This window comes from Pongo abelii, chromosome 8, assembly GCF_028885655.2.
Source record: "Pongo abelii isolate AG06213 chromosome 8, NHGRI_mPonAbe1-v2.0_pri, whole genome shotgun sequence".
In the NCBI taxonomy this organism is placed as follows: Eukaryota; Metazoa; Chordata; class Mammalia; order Primates; family Hominidae; genus Pongo; species Pongo abelii.
In genome coordinates this window covers 64,620,729-64,643,507 of record NC_071993.2, presented here as the reverse complement: position 1 = coordinate 64,643,507, position 22,779 = coordinate 64,620,729, and the positions used below count along the sequence as shown (strand labels likewise).

Sequence of the window (22,779 nt, the reverse complement as noted above, 5' to 3'; positions counted from 1 at the left end):
TGGGCCAGGGCTGTGGAGGGGCCTTGTACCTGGCACCCTGGCCATGTGCACTGCTCTGCTCTGCCCTGAGTGCTGCCTGAGGAGCCAGCACCTGAAGCTCACGTGAGTCCAGGTTAGAGGCAGGACATGGGTGCAGCCTGTCAGATGAGGAAACCCAGGTCCACAGCAACGGAGGCCTGGACCCACATCTCCTGACCCCAGCATCCGGCGCCTCTTCCCTGGCCACTCTCCACTCTTGTGTGGCCTCAGAACTCAAGGGAAGCCTAACCCGGACACAGTCACAGTGCTTCGGGCTCGTGGTAAGCGAGCTCCATGAGTGTTGATTGACCCCCACATCTCAGGGCCGGCCCAGTGCCCTATTTGTTGAGGCTGCATGAATGAAACCTCAGTTTTCTAACAAGGAACCTGAGGCCCAGAGAAGGGAGGTGACTTGCCGGGCCTATCCTGCCACGCACTCACTGGGTGATCTCAGGGAGCCTCCGTTTCCATATCTGTGAAGGGGTCCATTCACAGTGCCTCGTTTGCAGGGGACTGGGAGGATCCAGAGAGACGTCTGGGAGTGTGTGAACTGGACAGCGGAAGGCACAGACAAGCACATTTCTATTAGAGAGGGAGCTTCCCTGCTCGCTCTTTTCCTCCCCTCCTGACTCTCCAAAGCTGGTGAAGACTTGTTTCCCTGGAGAATTTATGAAGGCCATGAGGAACAGCTCCTGAGTGGACGCTTTCTTGGCCAGCTCACAGGGATGCTGCCTTCTGTCCAGCTGGAGCCCCTGCCTGCAGAAGGGCCCCCTGCATGGACATGGGGGGCTCACAGGAAGCTGGTCAGGGTCAGCTGGGGGCCACATGCCCAGGAGAGGGGGTAGGAGAACCTGGACTGCAGACCATGGCCCGGGATGACAGGGTAGGGCAGCAGAGGGTGTGCTCTGTCCCCCTGGCCAGGCTGTGAATGGCTCAAAAGTAGTATACTGGCTTCTCCACCCAATCCACAGTCTTGGCCCCAAGAGGACACTCAGAGCGGTCTGGGAATGGAAGAGTCAGAAGGTTCTAGAAGGCAGGTGGGGAGACTGTGGTGAGAGGGTTCTGATCCAGGGACCACCCTTCTGCCCCTGGCCCAGGAGTCATAAAACCCATCCCTGTGCTCCCAGGCTTAAAGTCACAAAGCCAAGGTCTGGAGGGAAAGACAGGCACGTCAACCACATCACAAGAGGCTTTCAGGTGACTGGCTTCCCTGTCCAGCTTTCGTCCTAGCCAGGGAAGAGAGGAGTTTGACTTCCTGTCAGACCTGGGCTCGAATGCCGGCTCTGCTACCTAAGAGCTGTGTGACTTTGGGCAGGCCACCTGCCCCCCTCTGGTCTCCTTGCACCCATCTGTGAACAGGGATGCTGATAACAGCTTTCTCATGGGCTTGTTCTCACCAGACAACTCAATGGAGATAATGAATACAAAGAGCCCGGCATGCAGAAGCTGTCTGTGGTTTGTCTTATGGGTGGGAGGGGGGACACCAGCTGGTGGAGGGCTATCAAAATTGAGCCAAGATCCCAAGGTGAAAGGACCTAGGAAGGGCACGTTCCCTGCTCTCCTGGACGTCCCAGGGAGACCTCCAACAGCTCCTCCATCTGGGGCTTGGGTGCCCTCAGGGCTGGAGAGCTGCCTGCTGGCAGAGCCCACTGCTCAGTTTACTGCCTGTACTGTAAGAAGACTTCCCACCTTGAGTTAGAATCTGGGTCCCTGTCACCTCTTCCTGGAGATCCCAGCCATACAGACTCTGCTTGGCTCCCAAAGGACGGTCCGATCAGTATAGTCGTGAAGTGTCCCCTCCAGCACACCAAAACAAAGCTGGTTTGCAGCCCCCACCCTCTTGACTGGCCAGGGCCTCTTCCTGGACCCAGTCTTCCAGGACAGGCCAGAAAGGCCAGACTCAACAGGCCCCACACAGCCCTCACTCCCCATGGCTTACACGTTATGTGGCAAAGTACTGCCACCTAAGTCAGGCCACCGAATGTCACCACCTCCCTGTGAGTGGCACAGGGAGGAAACAGGTCAAAGATGTATGGTGAAGGGAGTTTCCACAGATTAGGCAACTGAGGCTCCAAGACGTTAGGGACACCCCTGGGGCCTGCAGTGAGGAGGTGGTAGGTGTGTGGCCTTCCAGCCACACATGCTGTTTCCAAGCCTTGCACTGCAGGGACATACTGCCTACTGCCCGCAGCTGGCCCCACTGGCTACACTGTATTGGGGCTCAGGGCCAGCTTATGACCAGTGGCCACCCCAGACTGCAGCACTCCCTCCCAGCCTGTCTGAGTCCCTGGGTTTCTGTCCCCAGGGTAGCACCCTTCTGTGTTTGGTGGAGGGGAACCTGTCTTCACAGGCACAGTGCTCTCCCCTGGGAATTCACTGGCACCTGCCAGCTGCACCCACCCTGACTGGCATCTGCCTTCTGAGTCTTCATCTCTGGGGATGACAGAGGTTTGGCAGGCCCAGGACTGAGGGCAGAACCTCCATGGAGACTGAAGGGGTCATTGCCAGCTTGTTTTGAAGACTGTTCTGGAAAACTCTGTGTCTGGTGTCTTCTGCAACGTCTCCATATGACATGGTATCACCAAAGTCAGATAGACAGAGCTTTGCATGCCAGCTCTGCCACCTATCAGCTAAGGGCTGTTGGGAAGGATCTTTCTCCTCCACAACCTCAACTTGCCCTTTTGGGATCTGGGTGGGAGGTTAATAACATTCACTGACTTTTTCCTAGTTTGTGTGTGTGTGTGTGTGTGTGTGTGTGTGTGTGTATGTGTCTGTGTGATAGAGAAGTAAATAAGATGACTGTCTTATTTTTATTTTTTCAGACAGAGTCTCATTTCTGTCGCCTAGGCTGGAGTGCAGTGACGCTATCTCGGCTCACAGCAACCTCTGTCTGCTGGATTCAAGTGATTCTCCCGCCTCAGCCTATCAAGTAGCTGGGATTACAGGTGCACACACCACCACCCAGCTAATTTTTGTATTTTTAGTAGAGATGGGGTTTCGCTGTGTTGGCCAGGCTGGTCTTGAGCTCCTGACCTCAAGTGATCCACCCACTTTGGCCTCCCAAAGTGTTGGGATTACAGGTGTGAGCCACTGCACCTGGCTGACTGTCTTTTTTAGAGACAGGGTCACTGTCACATAGGCTGGAGTGCAGTGAATCCTCCCACCTTAGCCTTCTAAGTAGCTGGGACCACAGGCATGCACCACCATACCTGGCTAATTGTTTAAAAAAAATTTTTTTATAGAGATGAGATCTCACTATATTGACCAGTCTCGTCTTGAACTCCTGGGCTCAAGCAATCCTCCCACCTTGGCCTCCCAAAGTGCTGGGACTACAGGCATAAGCCACAGTGCCCAGCTGAGATGATTGTCTTAAAGTATTTTATAGCCATAAAAAGCTCCGGAAGACTTAGTGATCGCTGTGTGACCTTTAGCAAATCACTTAACTTCTCTGGGACTCAATTTTCTCCTCCATAAAATGGGGGCTAAGTCCGTAGGTTAACTCTACATGATAGGGTTGCTGTGAAGAGTAAATTAGTCTATGCAAAGGGATTAGAACAGTGCCTGGCACATAGAGAGCACTCAAAATGTTGGCCAGTATTGGTATCATGTGTTATATAGGGTTAGGGGCAGCATGGAGGCAGGGGAAACAGCGAAGTCCCAGGTGAAATGATCTTGAAACATCCTTGCCAGCACCCTCCTGGGCTCATCTGAGCTGCGCCCCCTCCTTGGCCATGACCCCATGGTGGGGGTTCCCTCTGTGGGCCCGGGCTCTGGCCCGACTGCTCAGCCCCACTTGGCCTGCCACTGGGCGAGGAGCCTGGGGAAGCTGTCAAGACACTCCCCTCTGCGGACGGAAAACACTCTGCAGCTGGGGCTGACCGTGATGGAGGGCCTCCCCAACTCCCTGCAGCAAGGCAAGGCCCAGTGGTGTTTTCTTCTTGAGGGGACCGGAGCCGGTAGGGGGAGCTGCAGCTGGAGGCCGACAGGAAGCAGATGTGGCGGCCAGGAAAGTGGGGAAGTGGGGGGTTCTCCAGAGACGGAGGCCACACAGGTCAGGGCTCTGTGGGGCAGGAGAAATAAACCAGCTCTCTCCACTGCGTGGCACCATGGGGAGCACCGCCGCTGGGCTCTTTAAAGGCTCCCAACAGCTGGGGGATAGAGAGGCACCACCCTCACACCCCCTCCCAGCTTGGGAGCTCAGGAGAGGAGATAGAGCCCTGGGCGGTGGGAGACCTGAGTTCCAGGGCCCCTTGACACCAGCTGACCGGTCACTGGTCACTTGACTACTGAAGTCCTGTCTTCTTTTGGGGCCTCAGTGTCCCCAGTGCAGACAGTAGGTGTTCAACAGTGGCCTAACGACTGGAAGAGGGGAAGGGCCCAGCCACACACTCTTGAGGGATCCTTTAGATTGGGTCCTGGGAGAGCTGATCCTGAATGTGGAGATGGGGGACAGGTGGTCAGGGAGCTGTGCTGGGACTGAGCTTGGCAGGATGGAGATGGCGAGGCAGGCGGGGCCGTTGCCAGCTTGAGGATGGTGACACAAGCCAGGAATGAGCCTGGCATTGTGGAAGGGGCATGGTGAGGAGCCCTGCCCAGCCAGATGCTGGGGCAATATCGGGGCAGGGGCTGAGGGCTGGAGCCACTGCAGAGACTGGGTTCCTGTGGGGCTTGGGTGCACAGGCTGGGCCCTGTCTCTCTGTTTAAGTCACAGAGGGGGTTGTAAGGACCCAGCCCCCAGGACTGTCAGCACAGACCCCAGCAGCCCCCATACATCTGAGGCCCTGCAGAAACTGAGCTGTTCCTGACTCCTGCCCCCAGCCAGCCACCATTATCTGCCTTCCCTCCTCCCCTGCTCCCTCCCAGGCCACTTATCTGCCCTTCCAGGCTCCAAGCTATCCTCCAGGCCCCTGGTCTACTGACCTTCTACCCCATCAGAGCTCTGTCTTACATCTCTCCCTCAGGGGAGCCTTCCCCCAGTAGCTCCCGGAGCCCACTTCCCTCCTGCCTCCTCTGTCTGCTTGTCCTTTGTGGTGACTCAGCACACATGGAAGGCCCACCCCATCCCTGGCTCTTCTATCCCCCACTACCTCATCGACAGTGACCTTTCCCTCCCACCACCCCTCAGCCACACCCTAGACTTGGGCTTCTTCAGAAACCACCCATCTCTGCCCCCTCGTTCTCTCCTTCCATTCCACTGGCTCCCAGACTCCACCCAGTCCACAGGCCCACCCAGTCTCCCTCTCCACCGGTCCCCTGTAGCTTCCCTTCCCTGCTGACGCCCCACGATGAAGCATAGTCATCATACTTTTACAAATAGGCCCACCCCCTAACCATCTGCCCTCTGGAGTGCTCGCCCAGCCAACCTCTGCCCTGTGGACCCTCTGTACACCGGGCCTGGCCTGTACCTGCCAGGCGAGCTGTGCTGGAGCAAGTCACCGAACTAGGCTGACGCCTGCCACTGCATTAGGATCGCGCACCTCCCCCGGCCTGGGATGTGGCTGGGTGGTCCAGCCAGCTTTCCCTAGCAGGCTGCTTCCTTGCTCATCCTTCCTCAAGCCCGCCCCAGCCCACTTGTCTCCCATTTACTGAGAAAACAGAAGCCTTGGATGTGAGGTTCTTCTTTGCACCATCCAACCCATGAACCTTCCTAATTACCCCTTCTTCTCCCTCCCTCCTGTGCCGATGGGTGAAGCATCCCCCATTTTGCCCCTGCATCATCAGCCTTTTGCTGTCTTCTAGATCATTCTCACCAGACTGCACTGGACTCCAAGCTCTACTATCTCCACAACACCCAGCCCAAGGGCTCCTTCCCGGTTGCGGCCACTGCTGTGATTCTCTCGACAATCAAACTCTCCTCAAGAGAGTGGACAATGAGGCATTCCTTCTGCAGCCAGATCCACACCAGCCTCGCCTGACACTGCTCCATGGACACTGCCTTGACCTTCAGGCCAGCTACAAATCAGCACCTCCACTCTCACCCTCATGCCTGACTGGCCGGGCTTCTGTGCTTCTCAAACCTTGGTTGTAGTTCAAGTTCCCCAGGTAAAAGTAATGCTTTTGCTTTGCTTTGTAAAATTTGAGGACCATCGCCTAATTGCCAAATTTCCAAGGCACTCCTCTGTGGTCTCTATACCTGACATTTGAGCACCAACCACCAGCCAAGCCTCCAACAGCACTCCCCCGACCCCACCCCCGGCTTCTGGGACTCCACGCTCCCTGGTTCTCCTTCTCCTTACTGGGTCTTCCTCCTCTATCTGACCATCAAACACTGGGATTCAGCAACACTTGGTCTAGGGAATCCCTTCTCTACTCTGTCTACATTCTTTCTGCAGGAACTCAAATCCATTCCCTACTACGTTTAGGTTGATGACACCCACTTATGTATGGGCCATCTTGACTTCTCAAGACTTCTCAAGACTTCAGAATTACAGATCTAACTGCCTTCTTGACATCTTTAATTGGATTTTTGCGAACATCTCAAATGTAACCCGTATCAGAGGACCCCTGCTTTCATTTCCAACACCTGTGTCCTGCCCAGGCTGCCCAGTTCAGGAACGACCTCCTCTACCCATTCAGGTGCTCCAGCCTGCCTGGGGTGGGACTGTTCTCCTGGGCTCCTGTTCTTCCCCCACATTCCACCATCAATCTGGTGATGCTTGGTGTCACATCCAGCTCCAGAGCCACCTCCAGAGTTCAGTCTCCTCCCAGCTAGCATGAGGCTATGCTGTTGGCTTTCCCACTGGTTTCCACACTCAATCTCTGCACACAACCAGAGTAACTGACTTAAAATGAATCTGAAAGCCCTGCTGTTCTTGGGTCCCTCGAGTGCCCCCAGGGCTCTGTGACTGCCCCATCTAGCCCTCTACTCCAAGCCTCTTGCTGCCCTCTCCTGCACCTTCACTGAACTGTGGGCCTGGAGCACCCCAAGTCCTTACAGCCTCAGGGCATTTGCACCTGCTGTGCCCCCTTCCTAGGATGGCCAGCCCCCCACTTGTGATAGGCCTAGCTTCCCCCCGTCCTCCAGGTCCCCAAGTCAGCATCAGCTCCTCTGAGTGGCTTTCCCTGTGCAGCTGCCTGAGGTAAGACCTTCCTAGGAGGAGCTGGCCCTACCCCTCCCACATGCCCGGGCCTGGTGCACACAGCCACCCTGTTGACACTGGCCGACTGGATGGATCAAGGAAGGAAATTCGAGTTTTCTGCTGCTTCCTGCTGTCTGCACATCTCTGTCTCACAACAGCATGCCCTGTTCACTAGTTTTACAATTCCCCGGGATCCTCTGGTCTCAAGATCTTGGTGCAGTTGCCGCATCATCCTCCTTCCCTTCCCTTCCCTCCCATTTCAGATGAGACAAGGAAAGAAAGGGTCAACTTAGAGACATCTCCCTCATAGGAGGGAGTAAACTGAGGTCTGGTAAGGGAAAAGTCGCTCTCCTGCCGTCCTTCCGAGAAGGCCCCAGCCCACCCGGCTCACCTGCTTGTGTGGGAGGCCCCAGCCCGCCCGGCTCACCTGCTTGTGTGGGTACACGTTGATGTGGCACTTGATGCACTCCTGCCCCATGTTGGCCCAGGAGTTCCCGCTCATCCATTTTCTCTTGCACTTGGGACACTTGTACTCGCCGAAGCAGCGCTTTTTGCCCTGGTATGGAGTCAGGCCCTCGCCTTTGGGGCGTGCCTACAGGGCAGGAAGCAAACACAGGGGATTGGCGTCCAAAGGCCAAGATGATGCCCCACAGGGTTCCCCTGGCCTCCGCCTCAGTCTTCATGTCCTGTGTCCATGTGTGCAGGCACCTTTTGTCCCCAGTCTAGATAATACCAGGGTCATCCCCAGAGCACAGACGGGAATCCCAGGGCTGGGAGGCACATAGGGAACAGAAAACAGAGGAGATGGTGAAAAGACAGAGGAGATGGCGCACGTCTCTCCTAGATTTAAGGAGTAAAGTACTCAATGGTGGCTGGAAATTACTTCCTTAACTCACACGTCATCAAGGGCAGCCGGTCTCGGGGGCCTGCACACAGGCACTCTTTGGCCTACCCAGCAGTGTGCTTTAAAGGGTCATTGAAGAGGCAATACAAGCACGGAAACTGGTGGCAGTGCCAACGAGTCCTCCTCCTCCCTGCACCCAGTCAGCTCCCGTATTAGGAGGCAATCTAAATTCCCTCACACCACTCCAAAGGCGGGCCCTGCATTTACAGATGCATATGACATGCACATTTGTACATACATTCTTTTCCCTCATGAAAATGGAAACAGATTATCCATCTGGTTCTGCATCTTCCCAGTTCTGCATCTTCCATTCTAAAAATTTATCTTATTTTATTTTTTCGAGACAGGGTCTTGATATATTGGCCAGGCTGGACTCAAACTCCTGGGCTCAAGGGATCCTCCTGCCTCAGCCACCTGAGTAGCTGAGGCTACGTAGGTGCATACAGCTGTGCCTGGCTACTGTTTTTTTACTGAATAATACATCTTAGAGTTTTCCCTACATCACTACAAATAGAGCTACTGCATTCTGTTTAACAGCTGCACACAGTATGAGTCCATGCAAGCTCCATAGTGCATTGACCAGTTACTATTTTAGAACACCTAGCTTGTTTCTGTTCTTCCATTATTACAAACAATGCTATAATGAATAACTTCATATATGTATCAGTTTGCACATGTGTGAGTGTATTTGTGAATATACAAGTGAAATTGTTGGGTCAATGGGTACGAGCACCACTAATTTTTAAAGAGCAAATTGCCACTGCCCCTCCCTACATACTGCAGGTATCCCAACTTAACATTCCATATCAGCATCAACAGAGTTTTCATTATCACCAATCTAAAAGGTAGAAAATCTTCTCAGAGGAGCTTTGACTTGTATGTCTTTTATTATGAGCAAGAGTGAATTTGCCATGCATTTAAGAACCACTTGTGTTTCCTTTGTGAACTATTTGTTCATACTTTTTGTGATTCTTTTTTCATACATGAGTAGCCTAATATTTTTCTTGTTGATTTGTAACTGCATTTTATATATGAAAGAAACTAGCTGTCTCCCACACAGTGTTATTTTAACAGCTTTGCTGATATAATTCATGTATCTTACAGTTTACCCATTTAAAGTGGACAAATCAATTGGTTTTAAGTATATTCACAGAGTATACAGTCATCACCACAATCTAATTTTAGAATATTTTTATTGCCCCCCCAAAAGTAGCCCTATACCCAGTAATAGTTCTTCCCCATCCTATTCCCACTTCCTTACCCCACACAGCCCTAGGCAGCCACTAATGTACTTTCTGTCTGTCTGGATTTCCCCATTCTAGGTATTTAATATAAGTAGAAACATACAACATTTGTCCTTTTGTGTCTGGCTTCACTTAGTGTCATGTTTTCAAGGTTTGTTCATGCTACAGCATATGTCAGCACTTCAATCCTTTTTGTTGCCAAATAATATTCCACTGTATGGATGTGCCATGTTTTATTACCCTATTTATCAGATGATAGACACTGGGGCTGTTTCTAATGTTTGACTATTATGAATAATGCTATTATGAACATTCACTTGCAAGCTGCAAGTGTTTTTAAAAGTTGAATGAGTTACCCTAATATTTGCAAATGGGAGATTTCACACAGAAATACGACCACACTGGTCTAGAATCCTTGCTGGTTGAGGTTAAGGAGTGGCTGCCCCATCAGCTTGCATGCACATGCTTCCTCCACATCACCTCTGCTCCCACCAGCTAGAGCTGAATTTACATTCTCTACTAGGCCCTGGAAGGCTTTGAGTTGGAGAGGCTTAAATGCAGGCTCTCCACAGTGGCTATTCAAAGTGTGGTCCCCGGACCAACAGCGACAGCACCACCAGCTTGTTAGAAACGCAGAGTCTCGAGCCTCACCTTGGATCTGCAGAATCAGAACTGCATTTTAACAAGAGCCCCAGGGAATTCATATGCCATTACGTTAAAGAAGTGCTGGGCTGTGAGATGATGTTGCCATAGTAACTTTCCTTGGGGAACTGCCCATTTATGAAGTGGTGCGTAATGGTTAAGGGCACACGCCCTGGATCCAGATCCCAGCTCTGTGATCTTGGGCAAGTTACTTCACAAGGATAAGGATAGTAACTACCATATAAGACTGTTCTGAGGATTAAATGAGCTGAGGATTAAATGCAAAACATTTAGAACAGTGCCTGGCACACAGAAGACGAAACAGGAATATTAGTGCCATTATTATTTATTAATGTAGAACAAAAAGTGGTATATAAACTTGGTACATAGTTTCTTCCTTTAGTAATCATGCCTCTTTGTCCCAGGCGCCATTACTACCACTTGGTGATAGCCTGCTAGAATTTCAGGCAAAACACTAAGAGGGGACATACGTGCTGAGTGCGCAAATCTAAAGTTAGAAAGTGACACCAACACCACCCTGATCTCCTGGGCCCACTGCCTAATGTCTTTGGATCCTCAGTGGCCTTCCTGGCAGCTGTAACATTCTTGGGGGAAGGTTCAGCCTGAGCTCCAGGGCAGGGCTGCCCTCAGCCCTGGTCAGATCTGAGAAAGGGGTCGCCACACCCAGGGAAGTGCTCAGTGGGCAGCTAGGGCCCGGAGGCCAGTCAGTGTGTAATAGAGGGGTCAACATGTGCCTCTGAAGGCACACTGAGCTCTGTTGATCTCAAGTTAGTGCATGTCCCTCTGACTGTTTCTGGTGCTACCTTCTCCTTCACCTGGGGTCTGGAACCTGTGACTTCTAAGCCACCCCCTCTATCACAACCCCTCATCTTCCATTATCTGAAATAAAGCACTGGATGAACTCACTCCCCCATGTCTCCCCAGAAGCATCTACGTCTTCAGAGGGGATGAGGGGGCAGGCATGGGTGCCTCCCTGATGCTGAGGTCTGAGACTCCTTGATTGAAGGTGGGAACGTGGGGACTCTCACCAGCCAGGCCCACTCTGGATCTGGTTCTGCAGGCCTCTGAGCTCAGAGAGCTCACAGGACCTGGTGCCTGGCCTCACACAGTTGGGGCAAAGGACAGGGGTCAAGGTACCAGAAGGAGGGGTCAAGTCATTCCGGGACACTGGGCAGAGTGAAGCGTGGGGACCGGGGCCAGACTGGAGGTGGACTCTGGGAATTTGTTCCCAGAGCCCCTGCTTCAGAAATGAACAGGAAGGAAAAAACCCACACAGATAAAGGAGACACTGAGTGAGAACCGAAGGGAACAGGAAGATGAAAGAGAAGAGCGAGGGGTGAGCCAGGAAGCACGGACGCACCATGTAATTAGAAAAGCAGCCGTCTGGAGCCGTCCGTCAGGGCGTGTGGGCTGCTTGGCAGGCAAGGGATGGGGCCCCAGCCTCCTGCAGGACCAGACGTCCTCAGCGCACCATTCCCACGGCTGCTGTCAGGCCAGGCACTGGGAGGGCCCGGCTCCAACACGCCATTGCATGGGATGTGGCTCCAGTTGTGGTCTCCAGGGCCAGATGCCTGCAATGACATCTGGCTCTGCCTGTGACTATCCAGGGGGTTCCTCCCAAGTTATTCAAACTCTCTGTGCCTTGGTTTCCTCATCTGGAAACCAGGATGATGATAAAGGACCTGCCTCCCGGGGCTGTTGGGATTTGACACATTCATGTGTGTAAAGGTCTCAGCTCAGTGGTTGGCACGCTGCAAGTGCTTGGTCACCATTAGCTATTTCAGGGTGATTCTCTTCTTCCTTGCCTGCACTAGGAGAGGGAGCGGAGGTGTCTGAGGTATTGCAGAGGCTAGAGCTGAGGTCCACAGGTATTAGTCCCAAGAGGATAGTTCCAGAGATGGGAGGGAAACCTGGGAGGGATATCTGGGTAGCTCTCTATCCCTGGGTAGGAATGGACTGGCAAGCAAAAGAAGAAACAGCATTAGGCGTCTTCCCTTTCTAGAATTCTCATGGAAGGACCACACTGCAGAAGCTCTGGGGACACTGCTGGCAGAGGTTGAGGAAAGAGGAAAGAGAACTGGCATTTGTGTGGCACTGCCTGTGTGCTGGGCTTTATGCTTGGGACTCCACAGCCCGTCAGGCCCCCAGCCAACTCTCCTAGAATCCTGTGGGGCAGGGGACATTATCAACCTATTAACAGATGGTGAAACTGAGGCACAGGGAAGGGGTGGGACTTGCCAAAGTGCTTCCAGTGCATGAAGGGCAGCAGGCTAGGCTCAGCAGGCTCTTCCACAAGGCCACACTTGACTCACCTCTTCTGTCTGCCACCCCCAAAATTGTCCCCACCATGATGGAGGCTTGTGTTGGTGGGGAGAGACCCCTTAGCAGGAATTTTATAAGAAAATTCCTAGGGCCTCCCCTCAGCCCAGCCCAGAGTCAGGCCTTGGCGGTGACCTCGGTAGAGGTGGCCTACAGGGCAGGGGTAAAGGCAGTGGATGGAGGAGAAGAAGGACTGTGGGCAGCTCTCAGCAGCAAGGAGCCATTTCCTGGAAGGGTTCAGTCCCGACATTGTTTATGCTTACAAATGAGGGCAGGGCCAAGGGGTGAAGGAATTTCTAACAGAACAAAGGCTTCTCTACTCACCACACACCCCCCCTGCCTCCTCCCAGAAAGGCATGGCCTCTTCTCATAAACTTCAGCATGAAACAGACGGTAACTGCTGACAGCACTGCAGGGGCCACCACCCGCCCGGCTGGGAAGGATGCCAGGCCTGACCAGGCTCTCCTGACCCAGGCCCCTGCCACATACCCCTCTGGGGGATCACATCTGCCAGAAGCCTGGGCAAAGCTCACTGGAGCTCAGAAACCACTCCTTGTAGCACAGACAGGCCCTTTGGGGACCAGAGAGGCAAGGGGACTCACTCAAGGACACACTCAGTAAATCTGACTGAGCTCGGGGGAGGGAAGGATCCTCTGACTTCCAGACTGGGGCTGGGATCGTCACAGGAGGGCAGCCTGGGAAGTGGGAAGCTGTGGCCAGTGTGGGGGTGGGAAGGAGGAGCCAAACCAAGGAGCAGAGAAGGCAGCGCTGCAGGGCGGGGAAGTGGGAGGGGCCCCCCAGGCAAGCCAGCGGCTGCAGAAGAGATGTGGAGGAGGCTCACACTCTCTGGGCACTTCTTCAGAACGGTTCAGTGTTTTCTTCCCATCCCTGCGTGAAATTTCTTGAGGTTGGCTGGGAGGTGGTGAGCTGCCTTTTACTGGGGGTATGCAAGCAGAGGCTGAGAGAACAAGTATCAGGGAAGCTGCTGCGGGGGCCTTTGCCCTGGTCAGGTAGGTGGATCTGGTGACTCTGGAGGCACTTTCAACTCTACAGTCCTCCCAGCCCCTGCAGCTGGTAAAGGCCAACCAGGCAGGTGTGGAGACAGGCACTCTGAGATGCTGCTGGGGTAGGGGCTGAACAGGTATATTTTCCTACTGTATTTCTATAGGACAACTTCATACTTCTGTAAGCCTTCAAACTTTAAAAAAATGTGCATTCCTTATCCTAAGCAAATCCATCTCTGGGCGACTATCCCAAGGAAATTATCAGACATGCGGACAAAAGGGGTGTTCAAAAATGTCCATTACAGCATGAGTTAGGACAATGTAAATCTGGAATGAGTGAAACATTCAACAACAATGCCCGGGTTCCCTAAATTACGTTATACCCTTTGGATGAATGACAATAAAGCCATTAAAATAGTTATGGTGATTTTTGTTAGGGGTTTGGGAAAATACTTATAAAGAGAGCAGGATAAGCAACCGAAGATAACTGCTGCACAAGAACAGGACTGGCAGGAAAGCAGCCACAAGGGCTGAGAGACAGGACTGTTGATGATCTTACTTCTGCAGCTTATGCTCTGTCTTAATGAATGAATTGCCTTTAATGAGTGGGTATGGCTTGGAAGAAGGTGGTAGCCAGCCCACTCCCTGGCCCACAGGCCCCTCCTGCCCCCTAGGGGGCGCACTGTGCTTTCCCAAGGTGACAGAAACCCCACAGAGATGGTGGCTGTGGCCACACTCATGCCTCTGCAGGTATGGACCCTGGGGCCTGGGCACTGGCTGGCCTCAGGCTGCTGGTTCTGTTGGATCATACTCATGTCCATAGAGCTAGCCCCCCAACCGTGGAATGCACTCCCCAGCCCTGGGTCCCTTCTGCTCCTTCCATTTTAAGGGAAGCCAGACATGTCCACACACTGTCACGTGACACCAGAGCCTGACTGGTCACTCCCCTCCAGGTGCTTGAAGTCCCACCACGAGTGAGTGATCCTTTAGGGTGAAGCTTGATCTCCCCATCCCTTTTAGACAATGAGTCCCTTTTGCACAGAGGTGACATTGTGGCCTTTGGTTGTTGAGGCAGAGAATCACAGGGACCGGGAGGGGAGCAGGGTGAGCACTGAGAGTCTGAGGCTGTGCCCTGCACGCCATGACTCCAGGCTGCACTGTGCCCCAGGATGCACGGCCTCTGCTCTCTGGATATGGGTTCCAGCTATAGGCCTCGATACCTCCCAGCCTGAGGTATGCGCCTCACCCCCAGACCTGGCCTTGCCACCCCCATCTGCACAGGGGCGCAGGCCTGTGCCCTGCCAAACCCTGGGATGGAGAAATCACTGTTGCTCCAACATTGGGTATTTTTGGTCAGGGCCAGGCACTCTTTGTGTCCTGACAACCATCCATGAGCTAAGTACGGTTAGTCCCAGGTTTCAGATGGGAACGCTGACGCATGAAGAGGTTACATGGCTTGCCCAAGCTACGCTGCCAGGAAATGGGGCAGTCCAGATCCGAGCCCAAGCCACCTAACGTGGGCTCACTTTCTAAACTGCTACGCAACATGCCAGGATTGCACAAAGAAGAGACCCATCAAGCCGGGATGGTGAGAAATGGGAAGGGGCTGCTGTTCTCATGGGTCCTGGCATGCTGGGGGCATCCCTCCCCATCTCTGGGCCTCAGTTTTCCCATCTCCAGAATGAGAGGTTGGACTGACCGCTGGGCAGGGTCACTGGCCTCCCAGGAGGCCCATAACTCAGCATGTGCCTGGCAGCCCACTTACGCTCCGCCCTCCCATGGAGCACAAGGCTGACCCCACCATGCGTCCGGCTGAGAGGCTCTGGCTGGAGCCAAGAGGAGCAGGGGGAGGAAATAAAGAACAGATGGGCTGCCTGCCGGCCCCTGTCCTGCCCGGTCTGCCCAGTCTGCGTGCTTTCCTGCAGCCCGGCCGCTGAGGTGGCCCTGGGCTCCAGTCTACCTTCCCAGAGAGGAAGAGCCCTGGTCTCAGGAGTTCAAGAAAGACTTTCCACTGATGTAGAAACAGAGGCCACTGGGGTGGGGCAACTAGTCCACGGAGGGGGCGCAGGGCTGACCATGGACTCACGACCCCAGCCCAGGATCCTCTGTGTGGCTTTGCTGGCCCTTTCTGGAGGCCTTTACCAGAGGAGGCAGAAGGTCGCTGGTCATTCTCCCTAGTGTCTCTCCTTGAGCCTGGGGCAGTGCGGAGTAAACAGGGGATAGAGGTCAGAGGTCCAGGTTGGGCCCTGGCTCTCCCACGCCTGTCTTAGAGCCTCGGTTTTTCTTTTTTTTTCTTTTTTCTTTTTTTTTTGAGACGGAGTCTCGCTCTGTCACCCAGGCTGAAGTGCAGTGGCGTGATCTCTGCTCACTGCAAGCTCCACCTCCTGGATCCATGCCATTCTCTGGCCTCAGCCTCCCAAGTAGCTGGGACTACAGGCGCCCGCCACCACGCCCAGCTAATTTTTTGTATTTTTAGTAGAGACGGGGTTTCACTGTGTTAGCCAGGATGGTCTCGATCTCCTGACCTCGTGATCCGCCCGCCTTGGCCTCCCAAAGTGCTGGGATTATAGGCATGAGCCACCGCACCTGGCCAGAGCCTCGGTTTTTCTATCTTCCATGTGAGGGGGCTGCTCTGGTGGAGCTGGAGACACTAGCATTCAATGAGCACCTACAATGTGCCACACGCTTTCTGACCTGGCTCTCCAGAGCCCTTTCATTTAACAGGAGCACAAACTGAGGTACAGAGAGGCCAAGCAACCTGCTCAAGGCCACACAGCCATGGAGCCAAAACTGAAACCCAATCTGCTGACTCCAAAACGACACTTTCCACTGAATGCACGGCCTCTCCATGAGATGGTTGAGAGAAAATTAAAGAAAAAGCCTGCTCCTAGGAACACAGCCCCACCTCTTACCTCTGACCCTGGCCACCACCTCAATATTCATTTGTTCACCTAATTTACATTAAGCACCCACTCTGCACCAGGCTCTGTGGAAAACTCCAGAAATATGGAAACAAGACAGATGAAGAATGCCCTGTCTTCATGGAGCTCTCAGTCCAAGGCCTTCCAAAGAAGTCAGCCCTGTGACCCTTTCCCCAGCCGTGGCCCACACCAGTCATGAACTCCCCTGGCCACACACTCCTAGGCTCAAGCCCAAGTCGGACTCACACCTGTGAAAACATGCTTGGACTCACGCCCTCAGGCAGAGGCCACACAGACCTCCCAAGTGACAGGCATGAGACCTATGCATGGCACATGAAATTATCTCTGATCACTGCCACAGCCTCATTAAATCAGCACTCTTAACCCTAATGACGGATGAGGAAACTGAGGCTCGAGACAGGGGCAGCAAGTCTGCCAAGAGCCGAGCCCCTGGCTTTTCCTTCCCCTCTGTGCTCTGTGGTACTGCTTTAGGGACTAACCAAAGACCTCCACACTCACATGTCCACACGCACGGCCGGGGGAGGCAGGTGGAAGGGCTGCATCCCTGCAGCCTGGTCTGGGCAGCTGCAGGCTCCACGGAGGCCCCGGAGGAAGCAGGCGGTCAGAGGGACAGGTGGGCTGGGCCGTGGCCTGCAGGATGCCGGGAGGGAGGAAGGACACGGCAAGAGGCCACCCGGGGCTTCCTCTGGAGCCTCAAGGGCCTCCTTGTCTGCGCACAGCCGTCCTCGCCTCCTTGCCCAGGGCCCCCTCCCCTCTTCTGGGTTCCTGCTGCAGCCCAGCATGGGCCCAGAAGGCCTGGCCTCTTGTCACCCCTCCCACCCCCGTTCCCAGCCCAAAGCCACCGCAAAAATGCCATCCTGATTCCACAACACTAGGGTTTGTCAAAGTGCAGGGAACAATGGGAGCTTTCACAGGGACAGGAAAAGGCCTCAGGAAAACCCTGGGGAGGGGGGCATGGAGTGGGGGTGTGGAGAGGAGGGAAGGGAGATAGAGAGGAGAAAACAAGCAGGGAACAGAGAGATGAGGGAGAGATCCTGGACAGACAGGGAGTGAGGACACGATGTTGGGAATGAGGGGCAGGGAGTGAGAGAGTGCCCGTCAGAGCAGATAAGAGGAGTGGGGGGACAGGGTGCCCAGGAGAGGCGAGACATGATGCGGAAACAAACCGAAAGGGCTGGGAGAAAGAGACATTTGGGGGGACGGGTCCCACAGAGGCCCCGTCCAGGACCCAGAAAGGTGCCGAGCCCCCCAACACCATGTGCCTCCAGCCCTGTGCCTGGCCCTGAGGCGCTGCTGCCCAGAAGGCAGCAAGAAGCCCCCTCTCCAAATCCCACCCCAGCCAGGCGATTTGAAGTAATCTCAGGCAAAACTTTTTGGAAAGCAAAGACATTTTAATCACATGAACAGCCACTCCCTAAGTTATCTGTTTCCTGCTCTGGCTTTCCTCCCTTAGCAAACCACAGGGATTAGAGCGGAGGGGCGGGAGGGGAAGAGGGGCCGGTCCAGAGGGGTGGAAAGCTTCCGAATCACAGGGATTGCAAAAGACAGAGGTTTCCTCCGCCACTGCAGAGACAGGGATTGCTGGCTGCCTTAATGGGTGGATGGAAGATCTGCAGCCACCCTGCTGTCTGCTGATTGCTGGAGTGGACTATTGAGTTTGAAAACCATTTGTTGTTTCCAGATCTTGCACATCCCTCTTTGGATCCCGTTTGCTCAGCAAGACCTTTCTTCCGACTGCACCTCTCTCTCCTGCTGCAGTCACTGCCCGAGTGGGGCCAGGCAGAGTCTCTCCAAATACTTAAATGAAGGCCCACTTCAGGTTTGGGCCTCACCGCAGAGCTGAGACGAAACACGCAAGGCATTCAGGCCCCTTCCCCTTCTGGCTCCAGCTGACCTTCCACCTACAGCACTTACACTCAAATAAAGAAAAGTCACGCCCTGCAAGTGTCATGCTGCCCATCTGTGCCTTTTTCTTGCTGTTCCCTGTACCCAACACTTCACCAGTGAACAGCCATGTACCCTTCAAGAGGAAGCTCCAGGGGCACCCTGGTCTCCCTGGCCCAGAGAGGGCTAATGCCCTGCTCGGGAGCTCACTCCACTGCTGAGTCCCAGGCTGGCTGGTGTGGAGCCAAGAACCCACCCGCCACCTTGCCCTGGAGAAGGCCCTCTCCCTGAACTTCCAGGGGACTCTGTGGTCTGCACCACACACTTAGCTCCAGGAAAGGCGAGAGACATGATCTGCCCTAGGTCATGTCCTGCCCTGACCCAGCCTCCAGCTTGCCAAACTCAGAGATTTCATCCAAAATTTAAAAGAAATTCCCCAACTGCCATCTTGTTTCCCACAAGCCTCTCTGTGTGCTGTGGTCAGGTGCGCCCTCCACACCTCTCACTTCTATGGGAGCACTAGGCTCAGGCTGGGGCTCAGAATCCATTGGCAGCTGGAGGGGACACCAGGAGTGGCAGTGCCTGCAAAGGGTGAGGTGTGAGGTGGACAGCAGAAGTTAGGGCAGGGTGGAGGTTGCACAGGTAGGAGGTGGCAATGCCAGGCTGATCATGGCGTGGGCTCCGTCCAGTCCCAGGACGCCCCCTTGGGCTGCGCTGAGCACCCTGGATGGCTGTCTTGAGCTAGCAGTGCCATTTGCACAGGGCAGCTGGACCCTGGCTCTGTGTCTGAAGGTGTCCCTGGCAAGGCCTGGCTAGATATGCCCATAACCAGCCCAGCCTTCCCTGGCTGGAGGGAAGGTGGTGGGTCAAGAGGTGGAAAGGCCTCAGCCTGGAGTGAGGCTTTGGGTGTGAGGGCCACAGCCCTGGGAGGAGGGGACAGGGGAGCTCAGCTCAAAATAGTGATGGGGGAAGGGTGTGCAGGGTGGCCAAGTGCCAGAAAAGAAATCTGATCTGCCCTGGCCAGTGAAATGCTGAAGTCAGCAGTTTGGGGCCACTCTGGCAGAGGCCTGGGTGCTGAGGCCCCCACTGCTGCCTGGCAAGAGGCTGTGGGCCTGACTTCCAGCCTCGCAAAACCCTCACATAAATCACCTCCTCTCTCTGGGGTTCGATCTCCTCATCTGGGTAGAAAGAGAAGCAAACTTTCCACCTCTGGGTGAGCGCTGGAGCTCACAGCACTTAGGAGACTGTGACAACCACAGACCGGGGTGGAGAGTGCTGAGTCTCCCCTGCATGCTGGGGCTGGCACACAACCTATAGGTAGCTTCATTGTGATCCCATTTCCAGGTGAGGAAATAGAGGCTCAGAGAGGTTAAGTCACCTGTCCAAGGTCACAGAGCAAATAAGCAGAAGGCTTCGAACCATGGCCTTTCTCGCTGTTGCCCAATTCCCTCATTGCTGAGTGAGACATCGGAGGTCCAGAAGGCCATGGACAGGTAAAAAGGACACCTGTGGCACCTGTTCTTCAATTGGCGGAGGGGAGCTCTGCAGAGGAAGAGCTGCTCTTATGTGACCTTTACAGGGGGTCGCAGGGAGGAAGGAAGCCTCACATTTCCCACCCCTGCTCACCCTGCTTCTTCACCAAGGGCCTGGAAAGACATTCCCAAACTGACCTGTCTCCACTGTCCCCAGAGGCGAGGGTGTTCTGTGCAGGAAGCTCTGCAGGAAGCAGGATGATGGAGTGTCCCCAAATGGTCACTTCCCCTGCCTGGGCCCCAGGTTCCCTGGCTCTAAAACCCTCACAGCTCCTGCTATGTGTGGGGTTACCTCCACCAGCCATTTCGTCCTCCCTGTAACCCCTACAGATGAGGAATCCAAGTCACAGAGAGGTTAAGAGATTTGCCTGCGGTCACACAGGCAGGAAACAGCAGAGCTGGGATCTGAACCCAGGCCTGACTGACTGCTGCAACGCCGCATGCCTCCTACATGGCCTTGAGCTCTGACCTCCTTGTCCTTGTCTGTGGACAGCCCCACAGGACAATAATCCCGCTGGTGCCCTGAAGAGGGAGCAGAAGGAGAAGGAGAAGGGGCTGGCTGGTGGTACCTGTTTTCGTATCCACCTTTACACACCCCAGTCTCACTACCTGGCACACCCTGCCTCCCAACCAAATCCAGTGGAAGCTGCACTTCCTCCTGGAAGCCTCCTTGACTGCCCTGCCTACAGGGACCCTTCTGGTCTCTGCCCCCCTGCCCCAGGGCTCATCTTGTCACTCTCTGTGCCACAGGACCACCCTAGGCCCCCCTCCACACCTACTGAAGGCAAGCTGGACACACGCCCTGCAACCTGTGTGCACATATGGCCTCTTTGCTAGGGTCTGAGACAGCGCCTTTAAAGTGCTGATGGGGTGGAGCGCCAGCCAGGTGCAGACCTGCCCCCAGGGAGCGCCTGTCCCAGAGGAGCACTTGGTGTGGGAGCCAGGCTGACTGTCACAGTAACTGTACCACACACACAGGGCTGGGAGCGCCAGTCCACATTCCCAGGCAGGAAGCGAAGGCTCATTCTGAAGCCACACGGCTGTGCTCGTCTTTCTGATTCCAGATTCCTGAGCCCCTGCTTCTAGAGCACGTGCTCTTCTTCGCTCACAAGAGCACGCACAGGACCATCGGGGCATTGGTACACTGCACGCTGCTGCCCTGGCCCCGGAGTCTCGGAATCAATAGGTCTGGGGAGGGCCTGAGAACCAGAGTCTCTCACAAATGCCTGGGCGATGCAGCTGCTGCTGGTCTGGGGACCCACCTGGGGAGCCACCGCCCCAGTGATCCTGGTCACAGTCTGTTAAAGTCCAGTCAGATACTGTCACCTCCACGCTGCCTCCATATGCCCATTCTACAGCCCAGGAAACTGAGGCACAGAGAAGGCAAGTGACTTGCTCAAGCCATATAGGAAGTTAGGGTCAGAGCTGGGAGTGGAGCGCGGGGCTCCTCACCCCATGAGCTGGGCTGGTTGCAGGACAGTGAGGCTGCTGGGCTTGAGAGGGGAAACAGCCTGGACTGGGGGAGAAAGGCCCATCTCTTTAAAAGCAAGACTGGCGGTGGTGTCAGTGGCGGCAGGGTACTAGGGAGGGCTGGCCTGGCTCTCCTGGCCCAGCCCCAAACCTGTGACTCCTCAGCATCTGGAAACCATCACCGGGAACAATGATCATGGAGCAGGAGGCCGGGCTGCTCAGGGGCTCCAGCCCTGTCTGTTCAGGAAGGCAAAGGAACACAGAGCCTGCAGGCACCTCCTGCCCCCACCTCCACCACCGATGTTTGCCTTGGCACCAATACACACAGCTCCCAGTAGGCCCAGCTGTTGGGAAAAGTCAGCCCCTGAGCTACAGATGTGGAGGCTGGTGGCAAGACTGGGTGCCCAGAAGCCTCGACAGAAGCCAGTTGACCCCAGCTTAGCTCCCTGCTCTGCCTGCACGACTCCTGGCTTATGATTATAGCACTCTGGGCCTCAGTTTCCCTGCAGGGAGCTCAGGAACTACCCAGGTTAGGCCAGCTGCTTACTATATACTGGCATGTATCTGACCAACTTGATGCCTGGATCCCAGCTGCCCCCAGGGATCCCGCTTGTCGTCTGCAGGCCAAACAACCAGCCAGGGAGCAGGGAAGGCTTTGGAGCACCAATCGCCACGTGCATTTACTTCCTTTCCACATGTGCCCTCGACAACTATGAATTAGGCACCCACGAGGCACTGGAGGAGGGTGGTTAACAAGACAGATGCAACCCCGGCCCCCATGAACTTACAGCCAGGGGCGGAAGAAAAGAAAAGTAAGTATCCCATTCAGATCATTAAAGCTGCGATGAGAGATATGAAGGAATGGGATGCTGTGGCAGAGAAGAATGGGGATCCCCTCTTCAGAGTGAGAAGCCATACAGAAGGTCTCTTCAGGGCAGTCAACCACTCCCATTCCCGGTCTCTGACGGTTCACAGCCTAAACTTCAAAAGGTGGGTGTTTCTGACCTCCTTCCTGTCCCTGACCCAGCCCCTAAACACTGCCACCAGCAAGCTCTGTGACCTGGGATAAGCCCCCTCCCTGCCTGGGCCTCAGTTTCCCCATCTGTCTATGATGAGGGGATAAAGTAAAATCAGGAAAGGCAAATACTTCTCCCTGTGTGTCCACTCATAACTTGCCACAAAAGTACTGTGGTGTGAAGGATTCTGCAGCTATATCCAAGCTCAACAGGCAAGGACGGTGTGATTTTCGTGGTGCCTGCCCTGCCATGGCCGGGGGCAGCAGGCACACATGACTTGTGTCGGCATTCCTGACCTAGATGATCCCTAAAGATCCTTCCGATGCAAATAGTTCCATGAGTAGACAGCACACAGGCTTGAGAAGCGGACAGAGTCCAAGTCCTGGCCACTGCTTCTGCACACCTCTGGGCCTGTAACAGAGGCTAGTTTTTGCCAGGCTTGGGCCACTTGGGTGCTGGGCCTTCAAAGCACAACACCGGCTGCAGAAGCTCTTTAGAGCTGTGACTCTTTCTCCAGGGAGCCTTCCCTACCGGCACTCCTAGCAGACTTCTCTCCTGCCCTCCAGGGACCCCCTGTACCTTGTGGATCTCTGTAGGAAGCACTTACGATACACCCCTCTCAGCTCGTGTGTCTGTCACCTCCTTCCCTGCCCCCTCGTCAGGGACAGAGACCCTGTAGGGGTCCCCTCTGATTCCCTGGGCCC

At 54.7% G+C, this 22,779-nt stretch overlaps 1 protein-coding gene across 2 annotated transcripts in view; it reads right to left on the bottom strand.

Moving 5' to 3' along the window:
• ZCCHC24 (zinc finger CCHC-type containing 24) overlaps positions 1-22,779 on the bottom strand; it is a 63,230-nt gene that overhangs the window by 4,467 nt on the left and 35,984 nt on the right. The window contains exons 3-4 of one of the 2 annotated variants that reach the window (XM_063727595.1): positions 7,525-7,689; positions 460-568 (exon numbers count right to left, since the gene is read on the bottom strand). In XM_063727595.1, coding sequence (XP_063583665.1) covers positions 460-568; positions 7,525-7,689 — 274 coding nt within the window. The remainder of the gene's footprint in view (positions 1-459; positions 569-7,524; positions 7,690-22,779) is intronic. The other variant, XM_002820784.6, reaches the window with a different exon arrangement.